This window comes from Erythrolamprus reginae, chromosome Z (genome assembly GCF_031021105.1).
Source record: "Erythrolamprus reginae isolate rEryReg1 chromosome Z, rEryReg1.hap1, whole genome shotgun sequence".
NCBI lineage: Eukaryota > Metazoa > Chordata > Lepidosauria > Squamata > Dipsadidae > Erythrolamprus > Erythrolamprus reginae.
In genome coordinates, this window is record NC_091963.1 from 149,633,226 (window position 1) to 149,658,749 (window position 25,524).

Here is a 25,524-nt window from a genome sequence, read left to right on the forward strand (position 1 = left end):
TGGGTGAACCCGGAGTTGGATTGGTTACCAAGGTGGGGAGCATTTAAATTCAGGGCTCTGGTGCACAAAGAGACCATCGGTGGCCGTTTCACGTGGCCATCTACGGAGTATCGACACCTTTTGAAGGACAGGAGTGGGAGGGAGAGACAGAGAAAAGAGAATGGGAGAAAATAGAGGAGAAGAAGAGAAAGGGAGGGAGGAAGAGAAAGAGAGAAAGAAAAAGAAAGAGAAAAGGAGAGAAGAGAGGGAGGAAGGGAGAGACAGAAAAGAAAGGGAGAGACAGAAAAGAAAGAAAAAAAGGAGAGAAGAGAGGGAGGAAGGGAGAGACAGAAAAGAGAAAGGGAGGGAGAGACAGAAAAGAAAGAAAAAAGGAGAGAAGGGAGGAAGAAAGGGAGAGACAGGAAAGAAAGAAAAAAGGAAGAAAAGAAAAAGAAAGAAAAGGAGAAAAGAGAAGGAAGAGGGAGGGAGAGACAGAAAAAAGAAAGAAGGAGAAAAGAGAGGAGAGGGAGGGAGACAGGAAGAGACAAAAAGAAAGGGAGAAAGAGAAAGGGGGCAGATGGGGAGGGAGAGACAGAAAAGAAAGAAATGGAGAAAAGAAAGGAGATGGAGAGAAAGAAAAAAAGAAAGGAAGAAGGAGAGAGGGATGGAGGGAGAAACAGAAAAGAGAGAGAAAGGGCAAAAAGAAAGAACAGAGAGACGGAAAGGCAGAGAAAGAGAAGAGAAAGAAAAACAGAGAGAGAGAGAGAAAGGGAGAAAAGAGAAGAGAGAGTTTGTGGGTGGTCCATCACTGGAGGTTTTCAAGAAGAAACTGGACAGCCACTTCTCTGAGTTTGTATAGGTTCTCCCGCCTAAGTAGGGGGCTGAGCTAGAAGACCTCCAAGGTCCCTTCCATCCCCATTCCTATTAGTTCTATTCCATTCTAATTTTCCTATTTTCTACCCCTAAAGTCTATTCCATTCCATTCTAATTCTAATATTCTAATTCTATGTTTCATGACTCCATTCCATTCAGAATCCGGCCCGGTTCTTTTCAGGCCATTTCGAACAAGAAAAAACCCCCATCCTTTAAGGGCCCGTTTTCCGATTTGCTTCCATTAAGAGATGACAAGCTTTAGAGACGGATTAGGCCGCCCGGAGACCTCTTCCCCCCCCCCCCCCCCGCGTGCCACTTTCATTCCCGAAAGCCGAAAGGGAATTCTTCCGCAGAGGAGTGATTAACCGGAGTCGTTTTATTTTGCAGGGGAGAAAAGTTTAATTCCCGCTTTACTTCTCCCCGAGGAGCCGTTGCTCTCTTTGCGAAGCTTAATCAAGGCGGCTAATGGAGCTTACGACTCCTCTTCCCCGTTGAGCTGTGACCGAGGAAGGGAGCTCCCTTTGGGGGCCAAGGCAAGCGACGCCGTGGGGGGCCCTTTGAGTCTGGGTTTTGAGCAGCCGCTGTGTCACTGGCGGAGCCGCAAATTCGGCGTTTGATTTTTGACTCTGATGTTACTACGATCCTGACTTTTATTACTTTTGGTGAATGAATCAAAGCGGGGAATATGGAATTCCTCCTCCTGTTTTCCCCCCACGATGACAACCCGATGAGGTGGGCTCGGCTGAGAGAGGAGGGAGGGTGGACCGGCCCCAAGCCCCCCAGATTATTATTATTATTATTATTATTATTATTATTATTATTATTATTATTAATTAGATTTGTATGCCGCCCCTCTCCGTAGACTCGGGGCGGCTCACAGCAATGATAAAAACAATATACAGTATAATGACAAATCTAATAGTTAGAATCTAAAATAACAATAATACATTTAAAAGTCTAAAAAACAAGCAACCCCAATACAGTATATGAAAACATACATACAGTCATATCATACACAAAAAACTACATAGGCAGGGGGACATGTCTCAGTTCCCCCACGCTTGACGGCAGAGGTGGGTTTTAAGGAGTTTGCGAAAGGCAAAGAGGGTAGGGGCAGTTCTAATCTCTGGAGGGAGCTGATTCCAGAGGGTCGGAGCCGCCACAGAGAAGGCTCTTCCTCTGGGTCCTGCCAAACAACATTGTTTAGTTGACGGGACCCGGAGGAGACCAACTCTGTGGGACCTAACCGGTCGCTGGGATTCGTGCGGCAGAAGGCGGTCTCGTAGATACCCTGTTTTTCATCTCCAAGGCAGGACTAGAATTCAATGTCGCCCAAAGTCCCCCAACCATTTTATGTGCCTATAGTGGGATTAGAACTCACCATCGCCTGGTGATTGGCCCAAAATCACTCAGATGGTTTTCATTACTAAGGTGGGACTAAAACTCACTGCCACCTGGTGATTGGCCCAAAGTCACCCAGGCATTTTTTGTGCCTATAGTGAGACTAGAACTCTGTCACCTGGAGATTGGCCCAAAATCACCCAGATAGTTTCCACGTCTAATGTGGGACTAGAACTCACAGTCTCCCAGTTTCTAGCACACTGCCTTCACCATTAGACCAAACTATTCACCTCTAAACAGGTAACAATTCCCCTATTCACCTGTATGCAAGGTTCACATCTCCGGGAAGCCCCTAACTTTCCCGTCCACCTTTATCCTGCACGGGGCAATGTGTGTGTGTGTGGGGACCCTCAGCCAGGTGGGTCTGGCACTCCCTACTCCCCCGGCCCACCTGGAAGGGGGCAATCCGGACCCCAACCCAAAGACCCCGTCCTCGCCTGCCAAGATTTGCAGTTTGAAGAGAGGGGAAGACTCTACATGGAGTGGAGGGATCCAGGGGAGATCACCCGTTTCCTGGGGGTGGGTTTCCTGGAAGGAGGAACCCCCCCCTTTAACTGAGCCCATGTCCCGAAAGGAAGGCGGGGGCGCAGCTATTGCTATTCCCATCGGCCGCCGACAGAGGGCAGCGAAGACTCGCAATTCTAATCCTGTGCTCCGAGCAGGCGCCCCCCCCCACACCTCCCCTTCCTCCTCCCCACGCGCCCTCCCCCCTTCCTTATCTCTCCCCCACCCACCATCTACCCAAGAACACGCCTGTCCCGTCCCTCCCACCTCTTTCCCCGCAATTCCTTCTTTAGGATGGGGGGGGGGGAGGATGGAAGCGATATCTGTGTGTGTCCCCCTCCCCTTTTGGGAGAGGAGTAGGCAGCTGTTCTCTCCCCACGCGCCCCCCCCTCTCCTTTCTCCAGGTCTCGGGGTGCCCCTCCCTCCAAAGCAGGTTGAAATCCTGCTAGGAGTCGGGGGTGTTTGGATGGAGTCCTCGCAGCATCTGCTTGGCCCGGATCGGCCCTTCCCTCCCTCCCCCCTCCGGTGGTTCCTCCCCCGCCCCCAGCTTGTCTCCGCCCCCCACAAGCAGGTGGGCGGGGCCGGGATGCAAATGAGCCCGGTCTCCGGCGCAGCGAGGGGAGAGGAGGGGAAGGGGTCGCCCGGCATCCCGAAGCGGCGCGGCGGCGGCGGCTGTCAGGGCTCCCGTCGCTCGCCCACCGCCCCGTCGGCCACCCTGGGCTGAGCGCGCCTCTTCTTGGGCTCCGGAGCCGCAGTCATGCAAATCTCCATCGCCTGCACGGAGCAGAACCTGCGGAGCCGCAGCAGCGATGACCGACTCTGCGGGGGCGGCGGCGGCGTCCGGGCGGCGGCGGGGGGCCCGGCGGGCGGGGGGCCCGGCCAGGGGAACAACGGCGCTTTCCAAGGCCCGGCCAAGGGGTCCTCCCGGCTGGCGGGGGGCGTCCGGGCGTCCGGGCAGACCCTGCCTCACCAGCTCGCCTTCATCCTGCGCGAGTCCACCGGGCGAGCCACCGGAATGAACTACCGGTAAGCGGGCTCATTGGGTGCGAAGGATCTCTTCTCTTCCCCCCCCCCGGGGCTTCCCGGACTACAAAGCCCATCGGCCGGTGATGCTGAAGGTTTGCAGCCTGTGCTTGTAAGGGGGGGGCGGGAGGTTGATTGGGGACGGAGGGGGAGCGAGTTGCGAAACACTCCCCCTTCCCAAGGGTGCTGCACTACAAAGCCCATCAGCCGCACGTGATTGGACCAGCGGCCAGTGATGCTGAAGGTTTGGCGTCTTGTGCGGAAGGGGAGGAAGGTTGACTAGGGTGGGCAGGGGGAGGATCTAGCTGAGGGACAACCCCCCCCCAAGGGGATGGGTACCGGACTACAGATCCCATCGGCCGCTCAGGATTTGAAGGAGCCCGCCAGCATGCTGAAGGTTGCAGTCTATGCTGGTTGGTGGGAGGGGGAAAGGGGATGGAGCTGGGGAACACTCTCCCTCTCCAAGGAGATGCCGGACTACAGATCCCATCAGCTGCACACAGGACTAGCTGAGCTGGCTGGTGGTGCTGACAGTTGTGGAGGAAGAGGAAGAGGAGCAGATTGCGGGGAAAGGGAGACAATTTGGGGTGGGTGGGAGGGGAGAGAAGCGAGAGGGAGTGTCCCTCCCCCAAGGGGATACAGGACTACAAATCCCATCAGTTGGCTGAGTTTTTGCCAAGCAGCCTGGTAGTCCCAAAGATTGCAATCTAAGCCTGCTTGTGGGGGCGGGGAGATGCCGGACTACAGATCCCATGGGCCACTGAGCACCTGCTAAACTGAGTGCTGCAGTCTAATCTAATGGTGGGAGGAATGAGCCGTGGAACACCAGTCTCCAGGGACAATGGCCAACCACAAATCCCATAAGGCACACACTCTATAAAAGATTGCAGTTTTAAGATTTTGGGGTGGGGGTCCCCATTGTCTGCTGGGACGAGGTAGGCAGGGATGAGGCTCTTGAGGTGGCGGGGGGGGGGGGGCGATGACCAATATATAAGTGGAAAATGGGGGGTGGGTGAGTCCTGTGTTCCAGTCTACTGCATTTCTGGGATGCTTTGACAGCAGAGAAAAGCAGTTTATTTCCTTGACAATTCCAGGGGGTGTCATGGAGCGACAGTCAAGATTCCGGGGTTTCCTTCTAGGAAAGGGAGCCGAACCCCTAAAATATTACAAAAATCCAATTCCCAGTTGGAACCCTCCCAGATCCGGGCGAGCAGATCCCAAAGGATCCCAGATGGGGATATTTCGGAAGGTGAAAATCCTTCTCCCGTGTCCCAAAGATACAAAGCTTGCACCCAACAATTCCTCCCCACTTCCCCCCAAAACCCACTCAACCTTCATTTTTTGCCATTTTAATTCAAGTTAGACCAGGAGGGAAGGGGGAGATTTTGTGCAGGGGGGGGCGGAGGGGGTTTGAACCTGAAAGTTACTCATTCCAAGAAATGAGAGAAGAAAAATGGGGTTCTTGCAGATGGGGGGGAGGTGGAAACAATCCAAGACTTTGGGGTTCCCCTGTAAAAAGAATGGGAAAATTACCGCCAGGCATTTTTCCTGCGACTTAGACAGCTGGTTGAAAAAACCCCACTTTTTGCCCACACCTGCTCAGGTGTGAAATCCAAATGTGCAAGAGGTAGCAAAGTGTGTGTGTGTGAGAGAGAGAGTGTGTGTGTGTGTTTAAAAGCATCCAGGTTTGCTTGCCGAAAGGTGGGGAAAAAATCCCTGAATGCCCCAAAAAATATTTGATAAGGAAGATTGCAGGCTGCAAAACTCCTGCCTTTAATGCCGAGAGTGTGTCCTTGTCTGTTTTTTTGTGTGTGTTTGCAAGAGGTGCAAATGGGGTGAGGAGGAGGAGGAGGAGGAAGAGGAGAGGCACTTGGCATGCAGATGGGAAGAGGGAGGGGTGGGTGATGGGCACCTTCAAAAGGATTTAGAGGCAGGTGGCATCGTGCCAGGAGAACAGCGGATCAGGTCTCCCGTTGGGAATCAGGCCCGGTGAAGGGTGGAGGGGTGGGGGGCTAGCTGGGAAGCCCCCCCCCCTCATGCCCCTCCAACCCAAATCACATCCTACTCGGGATCCGGCTAAGCTTCCAAACCACCTTCCCAATTATATCCAAATTGTGGCTGTAGCGCATCGTTCCGGGAAGTCGGCCAGGCTGGCAGATTAAAGAGAAAAAACTGGTGGTAACAAACTTTTGATGTGGGTCACTGTTGGGGCTCTGGGTTGGGTGAGCGAGGAGGTGGGGGGAGGATGTCAGGACCCACATCCAGCAGATGGGGCAGGTGAAGGTCACTGGATCGGATGGCCGCCGTCCTGCAAGGTGTCGGGACTTGCTTAAAGTCCTGCAAACGCCCATCTCGTTTCTCTTAAAGACGGACGGCGGGTGGGGAGCGAAAGGGATTTAATGTCGGGGATGCACCACGGTGACCCACATTTAAATCTCCAGCAGTGATCTGTGGGTTGTTGTTTTCCGCACAGACACACACACTTTTCAGAGGATTAATATATGTTGTGTATTATGCTAATACTAGATATATATTTATATTTATATAAAGGATTGGAGCGCGACATCACTAAAAAAAGACACGAAAATTACTGCCCACATGAAACCGGGGTGCTTCGCCGTGGCCTGTTTTTCCTCCCAGCAATTAGAGGCAGGAGTGACTCGGTTTCGGAAAGCGCCAGGCACAAACCAGCCTCTATTTTTAACTTTGTTATTTGCTCAGAAGAGCGACTCCCTAATCAAACAGGGGACAGTCACCCTGGGAGGAACGCGGCCCAGAAGGAGCAGCCGCAGCGTTTTCGAGGGTGGCGGCAGGGTCCCTCTGGGTGCAGTCCGGGTTTTGTCCATCCAAACAAACAAAAATATAAGCTTGCTCGCCCGATTGAGGGTATTCTGGCTCGGACGTCTCCTCTAAATATGTTGGACTACACCCCCCAGCTTGCTGGGCAGCACCAGGGCACTGTTGCATAGCGTATGGAGGGCGGCACAGTGTACTTGAAAGAAAGCTGACATGAAACACACAAGTGTTGTGTTGGTGGAGAAAACCTTGCGCAGGAAAACAGGGACCTTGAGCAGGTAGCCCTTGAGCTACGACCACTTGTTTAGTGCCCGTTGAAAGTTGCAACGGTGCTGAAAAAAGGGACTTGTGACAGCTTTTCTACACGTCTAACGATTGTGGTATCACCAGGGACACATCAGAGGCGTGTCCACTGTATTTATGACCGTTGTAGCATCCCGGGGTCACACGATCTGCTTTTGCGACCTTCCGACGAGCAACGACTGTGGGAGAATTCACTTAACAGCCGTGTTGCTAACGTAGCAACCGCAGCGATTCGCTTAAGGAATAAAAGGCCGTTAAAAAGGGGGGGTGGGCCAAATCCGCTTAATGGATGACTTGTTTAACCACATAAATTTGGGGTGCGATCGCGGTTGTAAGTCAAGAACCAATGCCGGTAATGGCAGTGTTGAATGTTCTTCGAGAGACAGGAAGAGCCGCGAACGAGATAAGAGGCAGCTGCACCCACAGAAGAAATAAGGACGTGAGAAGAAGAATTAATCTCGGAAGAAACCCCCCCTAGTTTCTCGGGCTGTAAAGAGGAGGAAGAAGAGGCACTTTTAAGCTTTGCAAGACTCGGCTATTTTACCCTAAATAGAATAGAATAGAATAGAATAGAATTCTTTATTGGCCAAGTGTGATTGGACACACAAGGAATTTGTCTTGGTGCCAATGCTCTCAGCGTACATAAAATAAAATATACATTTGTCAAGAATCGTGTGGTCCAACACTTAATGATGGTCATAGGGGTCAAATAAGCAATGAAGAAGCAATATTAATAAAAATCTTAGGATACAAGCAACAAGTTACAGTCATACAGTCAACATGGGAGGAAATGGGTGATAGGAATGATGAGAAAAACTAGTAGAATAGAAGTGCAGATTTAGTAGAAAGTCTGACAGTGTGGAGGGAATTATTTGTTTAGTAGAGTGATGGCGTTCGGAAAAAAACTGTTCTTGTGTCTAGTTGTCTTGGTGTGCTCTGTAGCGACGTTTTGAGGATAGGAGTTGAAACAGTTTGTGTCCAGGATGCGAGGGGTCAGTCAATATTTCCCCCGCCCTCTTTTTGACTCGTGCAGGATACGGGTCCTCAATGGGAGGCAGGTTGGCAGCAATTTGTACATCTGGGAATTTTTTCCTGTCTTAAACTCCCTGGCGAAGCTGACATTGTTCCTGAAAGTATGTTTCCTCCTCCACACACATACACACACACACACACCTGTTTTCAAGAGGCAGCTGGACTTTCTCCTTTTTTCTTTCGAAGACATTTCGCTTCTCATCAAGAGAAGGTTCTTTGGCTCTGACTGGATGGTGAAAGGATTTATACTTCTTGCAGGCAGCTTGGTCGTTTGCATTCTTTGAAGCGAAACGTCTTCCGGGGGGAAAAAACAAACTCCAGAATCTCCATAGTTGTTTTCCACTGTCACTTTTACAGCTGAGGAGACTTGGGAGGGTCCATCCTGTGTTCTGCATCCATTTTCCTTCCCACGTTCTCAGCTACCACTTCTCTTGCTTCTTTTTCCTGCCTCCCAAGGCCATTTCTGCAGACCCTAGAGTTGTTAACCTGATCCTACGCAGCTTCTGCTCAGGCAGTCTCACGCTACTCACCAGAGCCTACAAAACTTTTGCCAGACCCATCCTTGAATACAGTTCGTCTGTCTGGAACCCACACCACATCTCGGACATCAACACCCTTGAAAATGTCCAAAGATACTTCACCAGAAGAGCCCTTCACTCCTCCACTCAAAACAGAATACCCTACGAAAGCAGACTATCAATCCTAGGTCTAGATAGCTTAAAACTACGTCACCTAAAACACAACCTAAGTATTGCCCACAAGATCATATGCTGCAACGTTCTACCTGTCAATGACTACTTCAGCTTCAATCGCAACAACACAAGAGCACGCAACAGATTCAAAGTTAATATTAACCGCTCCAAACTTGACTGTAAAAAATATGACTTCAGCAATCGAGTTGTCGAAGCATGGAACTCATTACCTGACTCAGTAGTGTCAACCCCTAACCCGCAACATTTTTCCCTTAGACTATCCATGATTGACCTCTCCAAGTTCCTTAGAGGTCAGTAAGGGGCGTGCATAAGTGCACCTGTGCCTTTCATCCCCTGTCCAATTGTCTCTCCTTATCTCATTTATCTTTTCCTTTCAAATATGTTCACCTATACTTTTATATCTTTTTTTCTATTCTTTTCTTTACTTACAAATCTAAGTAATAAATACCTTTCTCTTCAATGTGTATTATGTATTGGACAAAATAAATAAATAAATAAATAAGTGCTAAGGAGTATGCGGAGTAAGCCTTGAGTTAGCAAGGATACACGGAGGAAACGTGGATATCCAGCTGATAGACCAGAGATACGAATACAGTGGTACTTCTACTTACGAACTTGATTCGTTCCGTGACCAGGTTCTTAAGTAGAAAAGTTTGTAAGTAAAAGCAATGTAATCAATGTAAAAGCAAATAATGCGTGCAAACCCATTAGGAAAAATTAAAAGCTCGGAATTTGGGTGGGAGGAGGAGGAGGAAGAAGAGGAGGAGGACAGTCACTGTCCAGAGCGAAGGGAGCCTTTCTTTTCTGTGGGTGCTGGCAGAGGTTCATTCCCTCTCCAAGCAGCCAGAGAAAGGAAAATGCTTCGTTCGCTCTGGGCTGCCAAAGCCTCCTTAAGTGCCACCGAAAGGCTCCTCTGGCAGCCCAGAAAAGCCCGAGATGGCCGGGATTAAAGGGGGAATGGCCGGAAACTGGCCGGCTCTCCGTGTTGCTTTCAAATTTCCTGGAAAATTTTTCCGGGCTCGGGTTCTTAAGTAGAAAACGGTTCTTAAGAAGAGGCAAAAAAAATCTTGAACAGCCAGTTCTTATCTAGAAAAGTTCTTAAGTAGAGGCGATTTTAAGTAGAGGTACCACTGTATAGTAATTCAAGTAACCAGATACATTAAGTGTATAAATATTATATACTTTGGCAAATAGCTCAGTCAAGGACAATCCTGGTCATACGCATTTACATCAGTCAATACTCACAATATATAACCCCCAACATTTCTCCCTTAGACTCTCCACGGTTGACCTCTCCAGGTTCCTAAGAGGCCAGTAAGGGGCGTACATAAGTGCACTGGTGTGCCTTTCGTCCCCTGTCCAATTGTCTTTCCTTTCTCTCACTTATCATATATATTTTCTTTCTTTCATATATCCTTTCCTCTAAGTTCACTTTACCCTTATATATGTATTACTACATGTCTATTTTTCTTCCTATGTATTTGTGTATTGGACAAATGAATAAATTAAAATAAATTAAAAATATACAATATTATAAGCCTCTCTCAATACACTATAAGTGGGGGAGAGCCACTCCTCTTGCCTTCCACCGTGCCCCCTCCAAGGGAGGTGCAGGCGCACACACACCCATTGGACGTGAGATCTGGTGCATGCGCATGCGCAGCAAGTGAAATATTGTGTAAGGATGCACGCACGAGTGAGATTTTGGTCATTTTTGCCAATATTTTTGCTTCCGCGCATTTGCAGAAGCAAAAAACTGCTGCAAATCGCCAAAATCTCACTTGTGTGTGCATCCTCACACAAGATTTCACTTGCTGCGCATGCGCAGGGGCCAGATCCTGCGGGAGGGTGCATCAGAGACATGCAACTGCGCATACCTTCCAGAATTTCCTACCGGGACAGAGCACTTGACTGCACCGGCTACTGCCAACCACTGCTTTAAGCCTTGCAAAATACTTTAAGCCATCATTTGAACACAGAGTTCCACAATATAGTCACACAAACCAGAGATAACAGAGAGTAATCAGAGTGAGTGTATGTGTGTGAGAGTGAGTGGGGGTTCTGGCTCCCTCTTGTGGCTACCAGCAACACTACCTCTTCAAGCTATAGTGTTATGATTCATGTAAACATGCATTGATAGTTTGTTTATATATTGCCAAACCAACATAGTACTAACAGCCTGACAGACCACCAGTGCTCAAAGGCTTTACTGAAAGCTGCCCCCTCCTCAGTCCTCAATTTCACTTTTCCGTTTCTTCCCATTGCAGGAACCTTGGAAAATCTGGCCTGAGAGTCTCCTGTCTTGGTCTCGGTGAGTTCCAAGGGTTGAAAAACATGGGCTCTGGGGCAACAGAATACTTCTGAAGGCTTGGGAGGCTCCCTCGATTTTGGGAAATATGTGCTTGTCACGTCATCCGTCACCAGTCAGATTCCTGATCCACCACTGTTCAGCTTTCAGGAGACAGATTGAGAACCCATCTGGGGGTCGTGACCCCTTTGGGGGTTGACCGACCATTTCACAGGGGTCGCCTAAGACCACATGGGAAAAGACAAATTTCCCACGGTGTTAGGAACTAAACCTTCTATTCTGGCGCCTTGGAACATATTTTAAAATCTGACCAATCAGGCGTTTTACAGTGGGGGGTGTCCTTCTGACCTTCCTGCCAATCAGCTTAAAGCTCTGTTGGAAGAATTGGTGCTAGACTTATGGTTGGGGGTCACCACAACATGAGGAACTGTATTAGGGGGATGCGGCGTTAGAAAGGTTGAGAATGACTGGACTATAAGTTAAATCAGGGGTCTCCCACCTTGGCCATTTGAAGACTTGAGGACTTCAACTCTCAGAATTCCCTCATTGGGTAACTTCCTTCATGCGGTAAGCATAATATATCTTCACTTCAGCAAAATGAAGGGTGGGGGAGAGTTGGCTGAGGAATTCTGAGAGTTGAAGTCCACGAGTCCTTGGCCCAGTTGAAGACTCGTGGACTTCAACTCCCAGAATTCCCCAGCTAGCCACGTAGGGTAACTTCCTTCATAGATGGTGTGCATCTTGACTTCAGCAAAGTGGGGGGGGGGGGCTCGCTGGGGAATTCTGGGAGTTGAAGTGCATGAGTCTTCAAGATGGAAACCCCTGATATAGATAAAAGGGAGATTGTGATCCACTTATATAGAGCGCTGGTGAGACCACATTTGGAGTACTGTGTTCCGTTCTGGAGACCTCACCTACAAAAAGATATTGATAAAATTGAATGGGGTCCAAAGACGGGCTACAAGAATGGTGGAAGGTCTTAAGCATAAAACGTATCAGGAAAGACTTCATGAACTCCATCTGTCTAGTCTGGAGGACAGAAGGAAAAGGGGGGACAGGATGGAAACATTTAAATATGTTCAAGTTCAGGAGGGAAGTGTTTTTAATAGGAAAGTGAACCCAAGAACAAGGGGACACAATCTGAGGTCAGTTGGGGGAAAGATCAGAAGCAACGTGGGAAAATATTATTATACTGAAAGAGTAGTAGATCCTTGGAACAAACTTCCAGCAGACGTGGTTGATAAATCCACAGTAACTGAATTTAAACATGCCCGGGATAAACATAGATCCATCCTAAGATAAAATACAGGAAATAGTATAAGGGCAGACTAGATGGACCAGGAGGTCTTTTTCTGCCGTCAGTCTTCTATGTTTCTATGTTTCTAAAAGCTGAAATCTTCCCCATTATCAGTGAAAAGTCTGACTGAGTTCAGAGGAGGACAGTTAGAACGAGAATCAAGAATTCTCCCCCTAAATGTGCTTGGGAGTGTTTTGAATGTTGTCTACTGCTGTTCCTTGACTTACGACACAGAATTTCCACTGTTAAGCAAGGCGGTTGCTAAGAGAGCCACGCCCAATTTCACGACTGGAGGGGTTTTTTTGCTATGATTGTTAAGCGAATTGTTAAGTTTTTTAAGTGAGTCAGGTGGTCACAAAGCAAAATCCAGCTTCTCCATTGAATTCACATGTCCCAACCTGACAAATGGCGATCACGTGGCCTTGATATGATGAAATACATTTATTTATTTATTTATTTATTTGTTTATTTTATTTATTTATTGGATTTGTATGCCGCCCCTCTCTGCAGACTCGGGGCGGCTAACAACAATGATAAAAAACAACATGTAACAATCCAATTTAATAAAACAACTAAAAACCCTTATTATAAACCAGACATACACACAAACATACCATGCACAACTTGTAATGGCCTAGGGGGAAGGAATATCTTAACTCCCCCATGCCTGGTGACAAAGGTGGGTCTTGAGTAGTTTGCGAAAGACAAGGAGGGTGGGGGCCATTCTAATCTCTGGGGGGAGTTGATTCCAGAGGGCCAGGGCCGCCACAGAGAAGGCTCTTCCCCTGGGATCTGCCAAAACGACATTGTTTGGTCGACGTGGACCCGGAGAAGGCCAACTCTGTGGGACCTTTATCGGCCGCTGGATTCGTGCGGTAGAAGGCGGTTCCAGAGGTAATCTGCCCAATGCCATGTAGGGCTTTCGCTTGCCAAATACGTCCAACTTTTGATCACATGACTGTGGGGATACGGCAGCTGCTGAGTCCACTCATAAGTCCGTTTGTTCAATGCCCTTGTAACTTTGAACGGTCATAAGTCGAGAACTTCCTGTAGGTTTCCCCCCCCTCCCCAGAATTCTTGCCCCTTTCTTTTCTATAAATTGGTTTTATTTATTTGTAGTATGTATTTGCCTCCTGTCTCGCCAAGGGGCCACACGGGGAGCTTACCATAAAAAATGAAAGACGGGAAAAACCGAAGAAAAGCTAAATAGAATAATTGCAAACAAACAACGAAAAAGGAACACAGTGAGAATAATAAATATAATAAATAAATAATAAGAGTAACAACCACAACAACAATAATACTGCAAATAAATATCCATATGCGATCGTGCTTCAAAAGGATCACTTTTAAGGAACAATTAACCAGTGGAACTGCTTGCCACCAGACGTTGGAAGTGTTGTACCACTGGAGGTTTTTAAGAAGAGACTGGACAGCCCTTTGTCTGGAATTATTGATTGATTGATTGATTGATTGATTAGATTTGTATGCCGCCCCTCTCTGCAGATTCAGGGCGGCTCACAACAGTGATAAAAAGAGTATACAATGACAAATCTAATATTAAAAGTCTATAATAATAAATCTAACATTAAAAGTCTAAAAAAAACCTTGTTTAAAAAATCATACATACAACATACCATACATAAAACTACATAGGCCAAGGGGAGATATCTCAGTTCCCCCATGCCTGACGGCAGAGGTGGGTTTTAAGGAGCTTGCGAAAGGACAAGGAGGATGGGGGTAATCCTAATCTCTGGGGGAGCTGGTTCCAGAGGGTTGGGGCCGCCGCTGAGAAGGCTCTTCCCTTGGGTCCCGCCAGACGACATTGTTTAGTCAATTTTATTGATTGATTGATTGATTGATTGATTGGATTTCTATGCCACTCCTCTCCAAGGACTTGGGGCGGCTCACAACATATAAAATTATACAATACACAATATCTTAATCCAATTAAATAATTAAAAATCTAAAGAAACCTAATCTAATATTAACCAACTGAACTGCTTGCCACCAGAAGATGCAGGTGCTGCATCACTGGAGGCTTTTAAGAAGAGACTGGACAATGGTCTGGAATGCTCTACGGGGGGTCTCCTGCTTTAGCAGAGGGGTTGGTCTAGAAGACCTCCAGGGTCCCTTCCAACTCTTGCTATTCCGTTGCTTTCGGTTCTAGGCTATTTGAAAAGCCTGTTTTTTTTTCTTGTAGGTACGTGGGTGACCTTTGGATCCCAGATCACGGATGAGGTGAGTCTCAAGCTTCGCCCACCTATTCATTTGTTGAGCACGGGAGGAAAGGTGGAAACGGCGTATCCACGTACAGTGGTACCTCCACCTAAGAACGCCTCTACTTAAGAACTTTTCTAGATAAGAACCGGGGTGTTCAAGATTTTTTTGCCTCTTCTCAAGAACCATTTTTCACTTAAGAACCCGAGATTCTGAAACTGTAACCGGAAACGGCAGGGAGAAGCCTCCGTGGGGCCTCTCTAGGAATCTCCCGGGAGGAAAACAGGGCCAGAAAAGGCGGGGAGAAGCCTCCGTAGGGCCTCTCCAGGAATCTCCTGGAAGGAAACAGGGCCAGAAAAGGTGGGGAGAAGCCTCCGTGGGGCCTCTCTAGGAATCTCCTGGGAGGAAACAGGGCCTCCACCCTCCCTGTGGTTTCCCCAATCGCATGCCTTATTTGCTTTTACATTGATTCCTATGGGAAAAATTAATTCTTCCTACAAACTTTTCTACTTAAGAACCTGGTCATGGAACGAATTAAGTTCGTAAGTAGAGGTACCACTGTATATGAAATTGAGTGTTTCAATCTGGTCTACCTTGCTGGGCTCTTGCAACAAGGTAGAACCAAGATCTCTTTGCTCTTTGACCATCAGGAGAAATCTATTTGATTCAACAGAATTAAGAAAAATTAAAAGTTTTGTAGGCTACCCACATCCCCTTCACTGAATTTCTTCCGGTTTTCCCAAAACGGGATACCAGGACCAGACACAGTATCAGGGCTAGATCAGTTGTTTCTCAAAAGCTGGCAACTTTTAACATGGGTAGACTTCAACTCCCAGAAGTCCACGAGTCTTAAATCAGGACTCTCCCACCCTGGCCAATTTAAGACTCGTGGACTTCACTCCCAGAATTCCTCAGCCATCCATTGTAGGGTAATTTTCTTAATGGTGGTGGGTATCCAGTAAGAGTAATATATCTTTACTTCAGCAGAGTGAAGAGGGGGGAAAGCTGGCTGGGGAATTCTGGGAACTGAAGCCCACCCATCTTAAAAGTTGCCAGGGTTGCCGCATCTACACTACGCCTCCGTGTTAATTGGGGGGATTCTGGGAGGTTGAAGTCCTGACCATTTGAAAGTTGGCAGCCTTAAAAAAAAACCTAACCCAAAAGAGGTCTAGATTGACCTTGCTTCATCTTCATGTTTCATAATTGAAAAGATCCTGCTCCCTAGGTCTCTCTCTTTCCCTTACACACACACACACACACACACACACACACACACACACACAACACAGAGTTGTGGGTCCCCAAAAGCAGAGAGAGAGAGGAGAGATGACGGAGAGAGAGAGAAAGAGATGATGGATGGATGGATGGATGGATAGATGCAGTGATGGGGTTGGGGAACACAGTGAGGGTAGTAACTTTATGCACTATTTATTAAATATTTAAATAGTTTTTTTTATTGTCCTTCCCAAATAGGAAATAATTAAATAGTACGGTATTTACCCATAAATGCTTTAATCATTTTAATCATTATTTAGAACTGAACTTTTATAGCAATTAAAGAAAATTGAGCTACTTGCCTAATCCGTTATCCTGCTAAACCTTGCGGGTTCAGTACAACACGTTTAAAACGTTACTGGGCTCCTCAACAAATAACGCGCTCTCTCATTTGTCCTTTTTGTGGCTATTCAAACAATGTGACTTAATCAACTGAAAAACAGTTCAAGCACCTATTTGAAAACTTACCCTTGGTCAGTAAGCCACTCCCACCCAGTCACATGGCCTTTAAGCCACCCTGGTCACATGGCCGGAAAGCCACTCCTACCCAGTCACAAGACCATCAAGACACATCCACACAATAAGCCCTTCACTGGATGGATGGGTAGGTAGGTAGGTAGGTAGGTAGATGATGGATGGATGGATGGAATCGAATGGATTGGACGGACAGACAGACCGACAGACCAAATAGACAAATAGGTAGATAGATTACAGATAGATAGATGAAATGATGGATGAATGGGTGGATGGATAGGGAGGGGCGACATACAAATCCAATAAATAAATACATACATACAGGGGGTGGACAAAAAGATGGAAAACACCCTGAAAAATCATCAAAATGTCTTTTAATATGGTGTTGGTCCACCTTTTGCAGCAAATACAGCCTTAATTCTCCAAGGTATTGATTCATACAAATTGTGAATTGTTTCCAAAGGAATTTTTAGCCCATTCTTCAGTTAAAGCACCTTCCAGTTCTTTTAGAGACAATGGTGGTGGAAATCGACTTCTTACTTGAATCTCTAAAATCGACCATAAATGATCAATAATGTTGAGGTCTGGTTGATTGTGGTGGCCAGATGAGAGGCTGAACTCCATTAGAATATTCCTCGTGCCATTCTTTAACACTTCTTGCTCTAGGGATTGGTGCATTATCATCTTGAAAGATGGCATCCCCCTCTGGAAACAGTTCTTGAACCATAGGATGAATTTGGTCGGCCAAAATTCCTAAATAGCGATGGCTGTTAATTCTTCATGAAGGGAAATCATTGGCCTGGGGGATTTCCAAGAAATAGCACCCCAGGTCATCACTGAACCTCTGCCATGTTGACGGTTGGGAGAAGGCAGTCTGGATTTAATGATTCTTTTGGCTGTCTCCAAATGTGAACATGTACATACATACATACATACATACATACATACATACATACATACATACATAGGATGGATCGATGGATGGCAGATTTTTCTATCCGTACAAGGGAAGCTTTTTTTAGGGGGCAGGGGGTGGAGGAGTGGAGCCTTTCGGATTAAAAAAAGCCCCCTCCCCTTGTCTCTTTGCTGCTTCTGCTTCTAGGTGGCTGAAAACGTGCTCACCATCGCTTACGAAAACGGGGTCAACCTCTCGACACGGCCGAAGTCTACGCTTCTGGCAAGTAGGTTGGGCTGGGGCTCCCTTGCGTTTCTTTTGTGGGAGGGGGGAGGAGAAAATGAGAACGGGGGGGAGGGGGAGAGAGAGACCGACAGGATCCAGAATGTTTGAGCTCTGCAGCTGCTGGTCACCTGTGAGCCAGGAAGGAATTCAGTGAGTGAGATTGAATGTTTGAATGGGCGGATTGGATGGCATGACGGGCAGTTAAGAAGTGTGTGGGTTTCTCCTCCGGCAAGCTCTGTCCAGAATGGAATAGAATGGGATAGATAGATAGATAGATAGATAGATAGATAGGTAGGTAGATAGATAGATAGATAGATAGATAGATAGATAGATAGATAGATAGATAGATAGATAGATACATACATAGATGGATAGATAGATAGCCCCCACCCCAGAGATAGATAGATAGATAGATAGATAGATAGATAGATAGATAGATAGATAGATAGATGAAGGATGGATGGATGGATGGATAGATATATAAATAGATAGATATAGAATAGATAGGTAGATAGATAGATAGGTAGGTAGGTAGGTAGATAGATAGATGGATGGATGGATGGATGGATGGATGGATGGATGGATGGATGGATAGATATAATAGGGGGGGTCAGGCTAGAGGACCTCCAAGGTCCCTTCCAGACCTGGAATCCAGAGATTGTCTAGTACAGTGATGGCGAACCTTTTCTTCCTTGGGTGCTGAAAGAGTGTGGGCCCACGCTATTGCAAATGCACAAGTGCCCACTCCCATAATTCAATGTCTAGGGAGGGTGAAAACAGCCACCCCCTACAGGCCCTCTGGAGGCTGGGAATGGCTTGTTTCCCAACTTCTGGTGGTCCCTGTAGGCTCGTGTTCTGCCTGAAACCGGCCCCACCTTTCCTTCTGGGCCTGGCCTGGCAGCTCCCCCCCCCCCCCCCAGCGTAGAAATTGAAGATCAAAATAAAAAAATATAAAAGCTTTTAACTCCCCCTCTGGGGTGGTGGCTATTCTCTGTGTTAGGGGAGATAGAATAGAATAGAATAGAATAGATTAGAATAGAAAAGAATAGAATAGAATAGAATTTTATTGGCCAAGTGTGATTGGACACACAAGGAATTTGTCTTGGTGCAGATGCTCTCAGTGTCTATAAAAGAAAAAGAGACATTTGTCACAAATCATGGGGTACAACACTTAATGATTGTCCTAGGGGTCAAATAAGCAATGCAGAAACAATCAATATTAATAAAAATCTTAGATGCAAGCAACAAGTTACAGTCATACAGCCCTAAGTGGGAGTAAAAGGATGATAGGAATGATGAGAAAAACTAGTAGAAATAGAAGTGCAGATTTGATAAAAAGTCTGACAGTGTGGAGGGAATTATTTGTTTAGCATTCGGGGGGGAAATGTCCTTGTGTCTAGTTGTCTTGGTGTGCAGTGCTCTGTAGGGACGTTTTGAGGGTAGGAGTTGAAACAATTTGTGTCCAGGATGTGAGGGGTCAGTAAATATTTTCCCCGCCCTCTTTTTGACTCGTGCAGTCTACAGGGTCCTCAATGGGAAGGCAGGTTGTCAGCAATGGATTTTTCTGCAGTTCTGATTCTCCTCTGAAGTCTGTGTTGGTCCTGTTGGGTTTGCAGCACCAATCCAGACAGTGATAGAGGTGCAGATGACAGACTCAATGATTCCTCTGTAGAACTGAATCAGCAGCTCCTGGGGCAGTTTGAGCTTCCTGAGCTGGCGCAGAAAGAACATTCTTTGTTGTGCTTTTTTGATGATGTTTTTGATGTTAGGTGACCATTTTAGCTCTTGAGATATGATAGAACCTAGAAATTGAAGGTCTCTACTGTTAATACTGTGTTGTCTAGTATTGTGAGAGGTGGAAGGGTTTCTCCTAAAGTCTACCACCATTTCTATGGTTTTGGGTGTGTTCAGTTCTAGATTGTTCTGGTCACACCACAAGGATAGTTGTTCAACCTCCCGTCTGTATGCGGATTCATTGTTGTCTCAAATGAGTCCGATCAGATGGCTCGAACAGTCCTACCACGTTTCACAGGCTGTCGAGCTGTGCATGCACTGGGCACAGATGGGAGGGGGAATGCTCTTCCTATGCTCAGGAGCTCTCTTGTGCACTGTGCATGGAAAAAAGTGCTTTTTCCATGCTCAGAAACCCTCTCGGGCAGTTTGCAGCAAGAGAAGCAAATGCTTTTCTCCATGCTCGGAAGGCACTTTTCCCATGCTCAGAAGCCCTCTTCCTTTTAACAGCCCCGTTCTAATCCAGATGGTTGATCTCTGCCGGAGCCCTGGGGGTTTTTTTCCCTCACGTGTGGCTTCGTAAGCCGAGCTTTGGCTGGGAGCGCTTCCCTCTAAAATGTGGACAATTTCGGAGTCGGTGACACAATTCTGTCATTCTGGATTTGGGGATCAGTCCAAACGATGTGTGTGTGTGTGTGTGCATGCATGCATGTGCGTGTGAAAAAAAGAGAGAGAGAAATAGAGAGAGAAAGAAAGATAAAGAGAAGAAGAGAAGAGAAAAAAGAGAAAGAGAAAAGAAAAAAGAGAAAGAAAGTAACAGAGGAAAGGGAGAGAGAAGAAGAGAAAAAGAGAGAAAAGAGAAAGAGAGGGAGAGAAAGAGGAAAGAGAAAAAGAAAGAAAAGGAGTAAAGAGAGAGAAGGAGAAGAGAAGAGAGAGAAAGAAAGAGGGAGAGGAGAGAAAGTGTGAAAGAAAGAGAAAAATGAGGAAGAGAAAGAAAGAAAAGGAGAAAAGAGAGAGAAGGAGAAAGAGAAGAGAGAGAAAGAAAGAGGGAGAGGAGAGGAGAGAAAGCATGCAAGAAAGAGAAAATGTGGAAAAGAAAGAAAGAAAGAAAGAAAGATTTTTTTCAAAGGATGAAGGAAAATTTGGAAAGGTTGATTCAGGTGGAGCTGAACAGCACACAATTACGTCAACAACAACCTGACAGAGAGAGGCCCCACAGAGCGCACACACACACACACTTGTGCAGTCAAACACACACACATAGACACACACACACTGATTGCACAAACGGGCATTGGTCAACTGGAAAGCTTACAACAGGATTGCAATTTCAGCTGCTTTAGCCATTGCTGCAAAATTGTGTTCATGTTGTATTCATATGCAATGCTCAAAGAACAACAACAACAACAATCGGGATCCCGGCAGCAGCTTTGCACTATTCTAGGCTTCTGTCCTGGAATAAAATGAGTTCTCATGATTATGTCCATTTTTCCTTCCTTCCTTTCCTTCTTTTTTTTTCTCTCCCTCCCTCCTTCTCATGACCATCCATTTTATTCCTTCTTTTTTTTTACCCCTTTCCATCCTTATTATCATCAATTTTTCTTCCTCTCTCCCTCCCTCTCTTCTTTGTCCTTCTGTCCTCATGGTCACCCATTTTACTCCTTCCTTCCTTTCCCTCATCTCCCTCTTTACTTATTATCATCTGTTTTTCCTTCCTTTCTTCCTTATCTTCCTTCCCACCATTTTCTTTCTTTCCTTCCTTTTTTCCCTCCATTGTTTTTCTTTTTTATTTATTTCTTTTTCTTCCTTCCTTCTTACCTTACTTCCCTCTATTTTATTTATTTCTTTCCTTTTTTCCCTCCATTGTCTTTCTTTCTTACTTACTTTCTTTTTCTTCCTTCCTTCCTTTCTTACCTTCTTTCCCTCCATTTTCTTTCTTTCTTTCCTTCTTTCCTTTTCCCCCTCCATTTTCTTTCTTTTTTTATTTTATTTTTCTTCCTTCCTTCTTACCTTCCTTCCCTCCATTTTTCTTTCTTTCTTTCCTTCCTTCCTTCCTTTTTCCCCTCCATTGTTTTTCTTTCTTTCTCTTCTTCCCTCCTTCCTTCCTTCCCTTTTTTCTTTTGCCTTCCTTCTTTCTTTCCTGTTTTCTATTTCCATCCTTTTTCCTCTTCCATTATTCTTTTCCAGAGCAGAGAAAACTTTGGGGCAATATCTTGAAGAGCAAAGGATGGAGGTAAGGAATCCGCACCCCCCCTTTCTGGCAGATGGCACAAGGATGCCCCAAAGCCAGATTGACAGCTGGATTCATTCCCAGAAAGGCAGATGGGAGGGGGAGAGGAAGAGTGGGTGGGGCTGTGAACTCATCACAGGGGGCGGAGTCACCACATCTGGATCCCTGGCTAATTTGGGGGGGGGGGTCTTTCCTCAGTGAAACTTTGCCCCTTTTGCAAAATAGTCCTTGATTTATTACCGCAATTGATCCCGACATTTATCTATCTGGGTAAGCGAGACGGCTGTTAAGTGAGTTTGGCCCCATTTCACAACCTTTCCGGCCACCATTGTTAAGTGAATCGTTGTTAAGCGAGTTGCCTGGCCATTAAGTGAGGCTGTCTCCGCCCTTGACTTGGCTTTGGCGGAAGGTTGCCAGAGTGGATCCTCCCAGGGTCTTGAGTTCTGATCTGGGCTTTGGACCCACCCTGGGGATGTCCTGCAATGGTCTTTAAGTGGGGGGGGGGGAGAGAGAATGCTTATACGTCCCTTTTTTCCCCAAGGATGTAACTTTGAATGGTCACTAAATGAAACATCATACGTTGAGGACTTCCTAGCCTTTCTCGCTGTAGGGTTTTGAGGGCCTGGGTCTGCTCAATTTTCCCGCTTTTGACTTCCTTTGCAGGCGTTCCAGCTACGTGGTGACCACCAAAATTTACTGGGGAGGACAGTAAGTGCCCCCCCGGGAGGTCTGGGAGGAAATGGGGGCTCAGCTGTGGAGTGGGAAGCAGGGAAGGACCCCCCCCACAAGCACCTACCCCTCAGCCCCATCACCCACACCTGCAGAAAAATCAATTTGGAGGGGGGAGGGTCTATCTTTTCAAAGGCTTCTGGTGGCATTGGACTACAAGGACCATCCTCCTCGGCAGTGTGACACTGGCAGCAGGGGGAAAGGGCCCCCAGCATGTGAATAGGGCTGTGTTTCTTATTGTGAGATTGTGGCCGCCACCACCACTCAGTATTTCTAAGGGAACAACCCCCCCCCAAAAAAAATCTTGGGGTGTGTGCAGTGGTGGCGGCTGGCCTGGATGTCATCTCACCTTTTTTCTTCTTTCTTCCTCCTCCTCGGTCTTCTTCCTCCTCCTCCTCCTCTTTTCTTTTTCTTAGGGCTGAGACCGAAAGGGGGCTTATCACGGAAACACATCATTGAGGGTGAGAACGGGGGAGGGGGCTGGGGGGGCTGAATTTATGGAAAGGGGGGATTAGCTTTAAGTAGGTGAGAAGGGGGGAAGGGAGGGAAGGGAAGGAAGAGAAAGGAAGAGAAAGGAAGGAAGGGGGGATGGAGGGAGGAAGGGGGAAGGAAGAAGGGGGAAGGAAGGAGAAAGAGTGAGTGAGGAAGGGGGAAGGAAGGAGGGAGGGAGGAAGGAGAGGGAGGGAGGGAGGAAGGGAGAAGGAGAGAGGGAGGGGAAGGAAAAGAAGGAAGGAAGGAAGGAAGGAGAGGGAGGGGAGGAGAAGGAGGGAGGGAATGAAGGAAAAGAAGGAAGGTGGGAGGGAGGAAGGAGAGGGAGGGAGGAAGGAGAAGGAGGAAGGAAAAGAAGGAAGGAAGGGAAGGAAGGAAGGGGGAGAGAGGGAGGAAGAAAGGAACAGTGGAAGGGCGAAAGGATGGATTTGAGTACGGAAGTGTTGGGTGGGTCGAAGGGATGGAGGGAGAGACGGAAGGAAAGAAGGACGAATAGAAGGATGGATTTCGGGACAGATGGATAGGTGGAAGAGCCCATGGGTAGACAGAAGGAGAAACTCACCAGCTTTGCCATCCTGGAGGGTGACCCCCCAGCTCCCATCATCCCCAGCCCTCCAACTTCCTTCTCCCTCCCACTTCCCAGGGCTGAGAGGGTCCCTGCAGAGACTCCAGCTGGGATACGTCGACATCGTCTTTGCTAACAGATGGATGCTAACAGCCCCATGGAAGGTGGGTGCCTTCTGCTCTCCCCCCCCCCCCACTGTCAAAACTTTAGAAGTTCAGGATGAAGGGACCCCAATCTTCCAACCTTCCCATTTCGAGTAAAGGCTGCCTCCTGTGTCCACCCTTTTAAAAATACACACACGGGTTTAAACAATTGTCCGTCCAGGAAAATAACACAACAGAAAACACACAGAGGCACACACACACCACACACACACACACACAGCATTGTTCCTCCATCAATACAGCACACTTCAGATCTTGGGCAGAGGCAGAGCTCAAGGAATATTCCAGAGAAGACCTTTTGGCAAGGGGTGCGTCGCAAACAGCCAAGATGGTGGCTGCGGTGGTCGCCATCTTGACTTTTTTGACCAGATCTGCCTCCACACAACGCTGCTTTCTTTCAAGAAAGGATAAGAACGAGGAAGAACCACGAAATTAGTTGCAAAGAAGGGGGAAAGGGGCTAAATCGGTGACTCCACACTGGTTCCTCGCACTTACGACATCCGTGTGGCCACGTCGTCAAAAATTGGTTTGTTGAGCAACCAGCCGGTATCTACCACAGGTCATGCAATTGCCATTGGTGACCTTCTGGCCACAAGCCAGATTTGCCGAACAAAAATGTACAACTCGCTTTAACAACTGTCCTGACTTGCTTAACAACCGTCACGAAACTCAGACGCGACTCCCTTGAACAACCGCAGTTTTGCTCAGCTCTCGCGGACACCTCCCAATTAGTGCAATCAACAGCCTCTGTTTCCACCACCACGACCACCATTTTTTTCTAGGGAGGGGGTGAGTGCAGGGGAGGGGGTGAACTGCCCTGGGGGCCTGTATGACACCCCCAAATTTTGGTACCCAGTCAACCAGGCTTAGCTTTGCAAACTCCAGCCCATCTCACCGGTTCTCTCCCTCCCGCAGAGACCGACCTGAATTCCCAAGTGTTCTTGCTAGAAGGTACTACGGAGAGGGGCGGGCATACAAATCCAATAAATAAAATAATAATAATAATTCAGAAAAACAGGTCAGGGTGGGGGGGGGGAAGGAAAATAGGGAACAAAGGGAAGAGGCTTGGTGTGGAAGTTCACCTTAGCAGGATATCGGAGTTGGAAAAAATCCATCTTTATGTTTCTGAGTAACTTTTGTGGACATCTCTACTTTTTAGCAAACTCGAGGAAATTGAAAAACTTTGTCCAAGTTCTCGGTAGGCCAGGGTTAGAAAGTCCCCACAAACAACATGATGTATGTATAAAACAGGCTTCTTTTGGTGAATGAACCTAAATCTTGGGGATGATTCAACAAACAAACAACAACTACATACACACCTGCGTTTAATGCCTGAGTGCATGGGTCCATTGCCATTTTATATTTTCAATTTAGTACCAGCTAATGAAAAACGGGCTAGAGGGTTTTATTTATTTTTTAAATCACTTTCCATAAAGAAAATCATTACCTCCTCGGAGGGCGGAAAAATACTTTAGCGCTGATCTCTGCCGATTAGTTTCCAGTCACAATTCAAAGTGTTGGTTATGACCTGTAAAGCCCTACATGGCATCGGACCAGAATACGTACGGGACCGCCTTCTGCTGCATGAATCCCAGCGGCCGATTAGGTCCCACAGAGTGGGCCTTCTCCGGGTCCCATCGACTAAACAATGTCGTCTGGCGGGGCCCAGGGGAAGAGCCTTCTCTGTGGCAGCCCCGACCCTCTGGAACCAACTCCCCCCAGAGATTAGGACTGTCCCCACCCTCCTCGCATTTTGTAAGTCATTAAAAACTCATTTTTGCTACCAGGCATGGGGAAACTAACACACACCCCAATTGTCAAGGTTGGTGTATCGTTTGATTGGGTTGTGTGATTATTTTATTTTATTATAGGGGTTTTAAATTGTATTTTAAAATTAGATTTGTACACTGTTCATGTTGTTGTGAGCCGCCCCGAGTCCTCGGAGAGGAGCGGCATACAAATCTAATAAATAATAATAGTAATAGTAATAATAATAATAATAATAGTAGTAGTAGTAGTAATAATAATAATAATAATAATAATAATAATAATTTCATTATTTTCCCGCCAGAGATCGTCCGAGCCATGACTTATGTCATCAACCAAGGCATGGCTATGTACTGGGGAACGTCTCGCTGGAGTGCCATGGAGATTATGGTAAATTCTGACTCTTTTGGGTGGGTGGGTTGTGTTGTGAGCGGTCCGCATCCGGCTCAGCTGGTCACGGATTTCGAGGAC

The 25,524-nt window shown here is 47.1% G+C and overlaps 1 protein-coding gene across 1 annotated transcript in view; it reads left to right on the forward strand.

Annotated features, from left to right (window-relative positions):
- The first annotated feature begins 3,514 nt into the window (after positions 1–3,514).
- KCNAB3 (potassium voltage-gated channel subfamily A regulatory beta subunit 3) overlaps positions 3,515–25,524 on the forward strand; it is a 44,589-nt gene continuing 22,579 nt past the window's right edge. Inside the window, 3 exon segments of the mRNA XM_070729963.1 lie at positions 3,515–3,783; positions 10,892–10,935; positions 14,433–14,470. Coding sequence (XP_070586064.1) covers positions 3,515–3,783; positions 10,892–10,935; positions 14,433–14,470 — 351 coding nt within the window.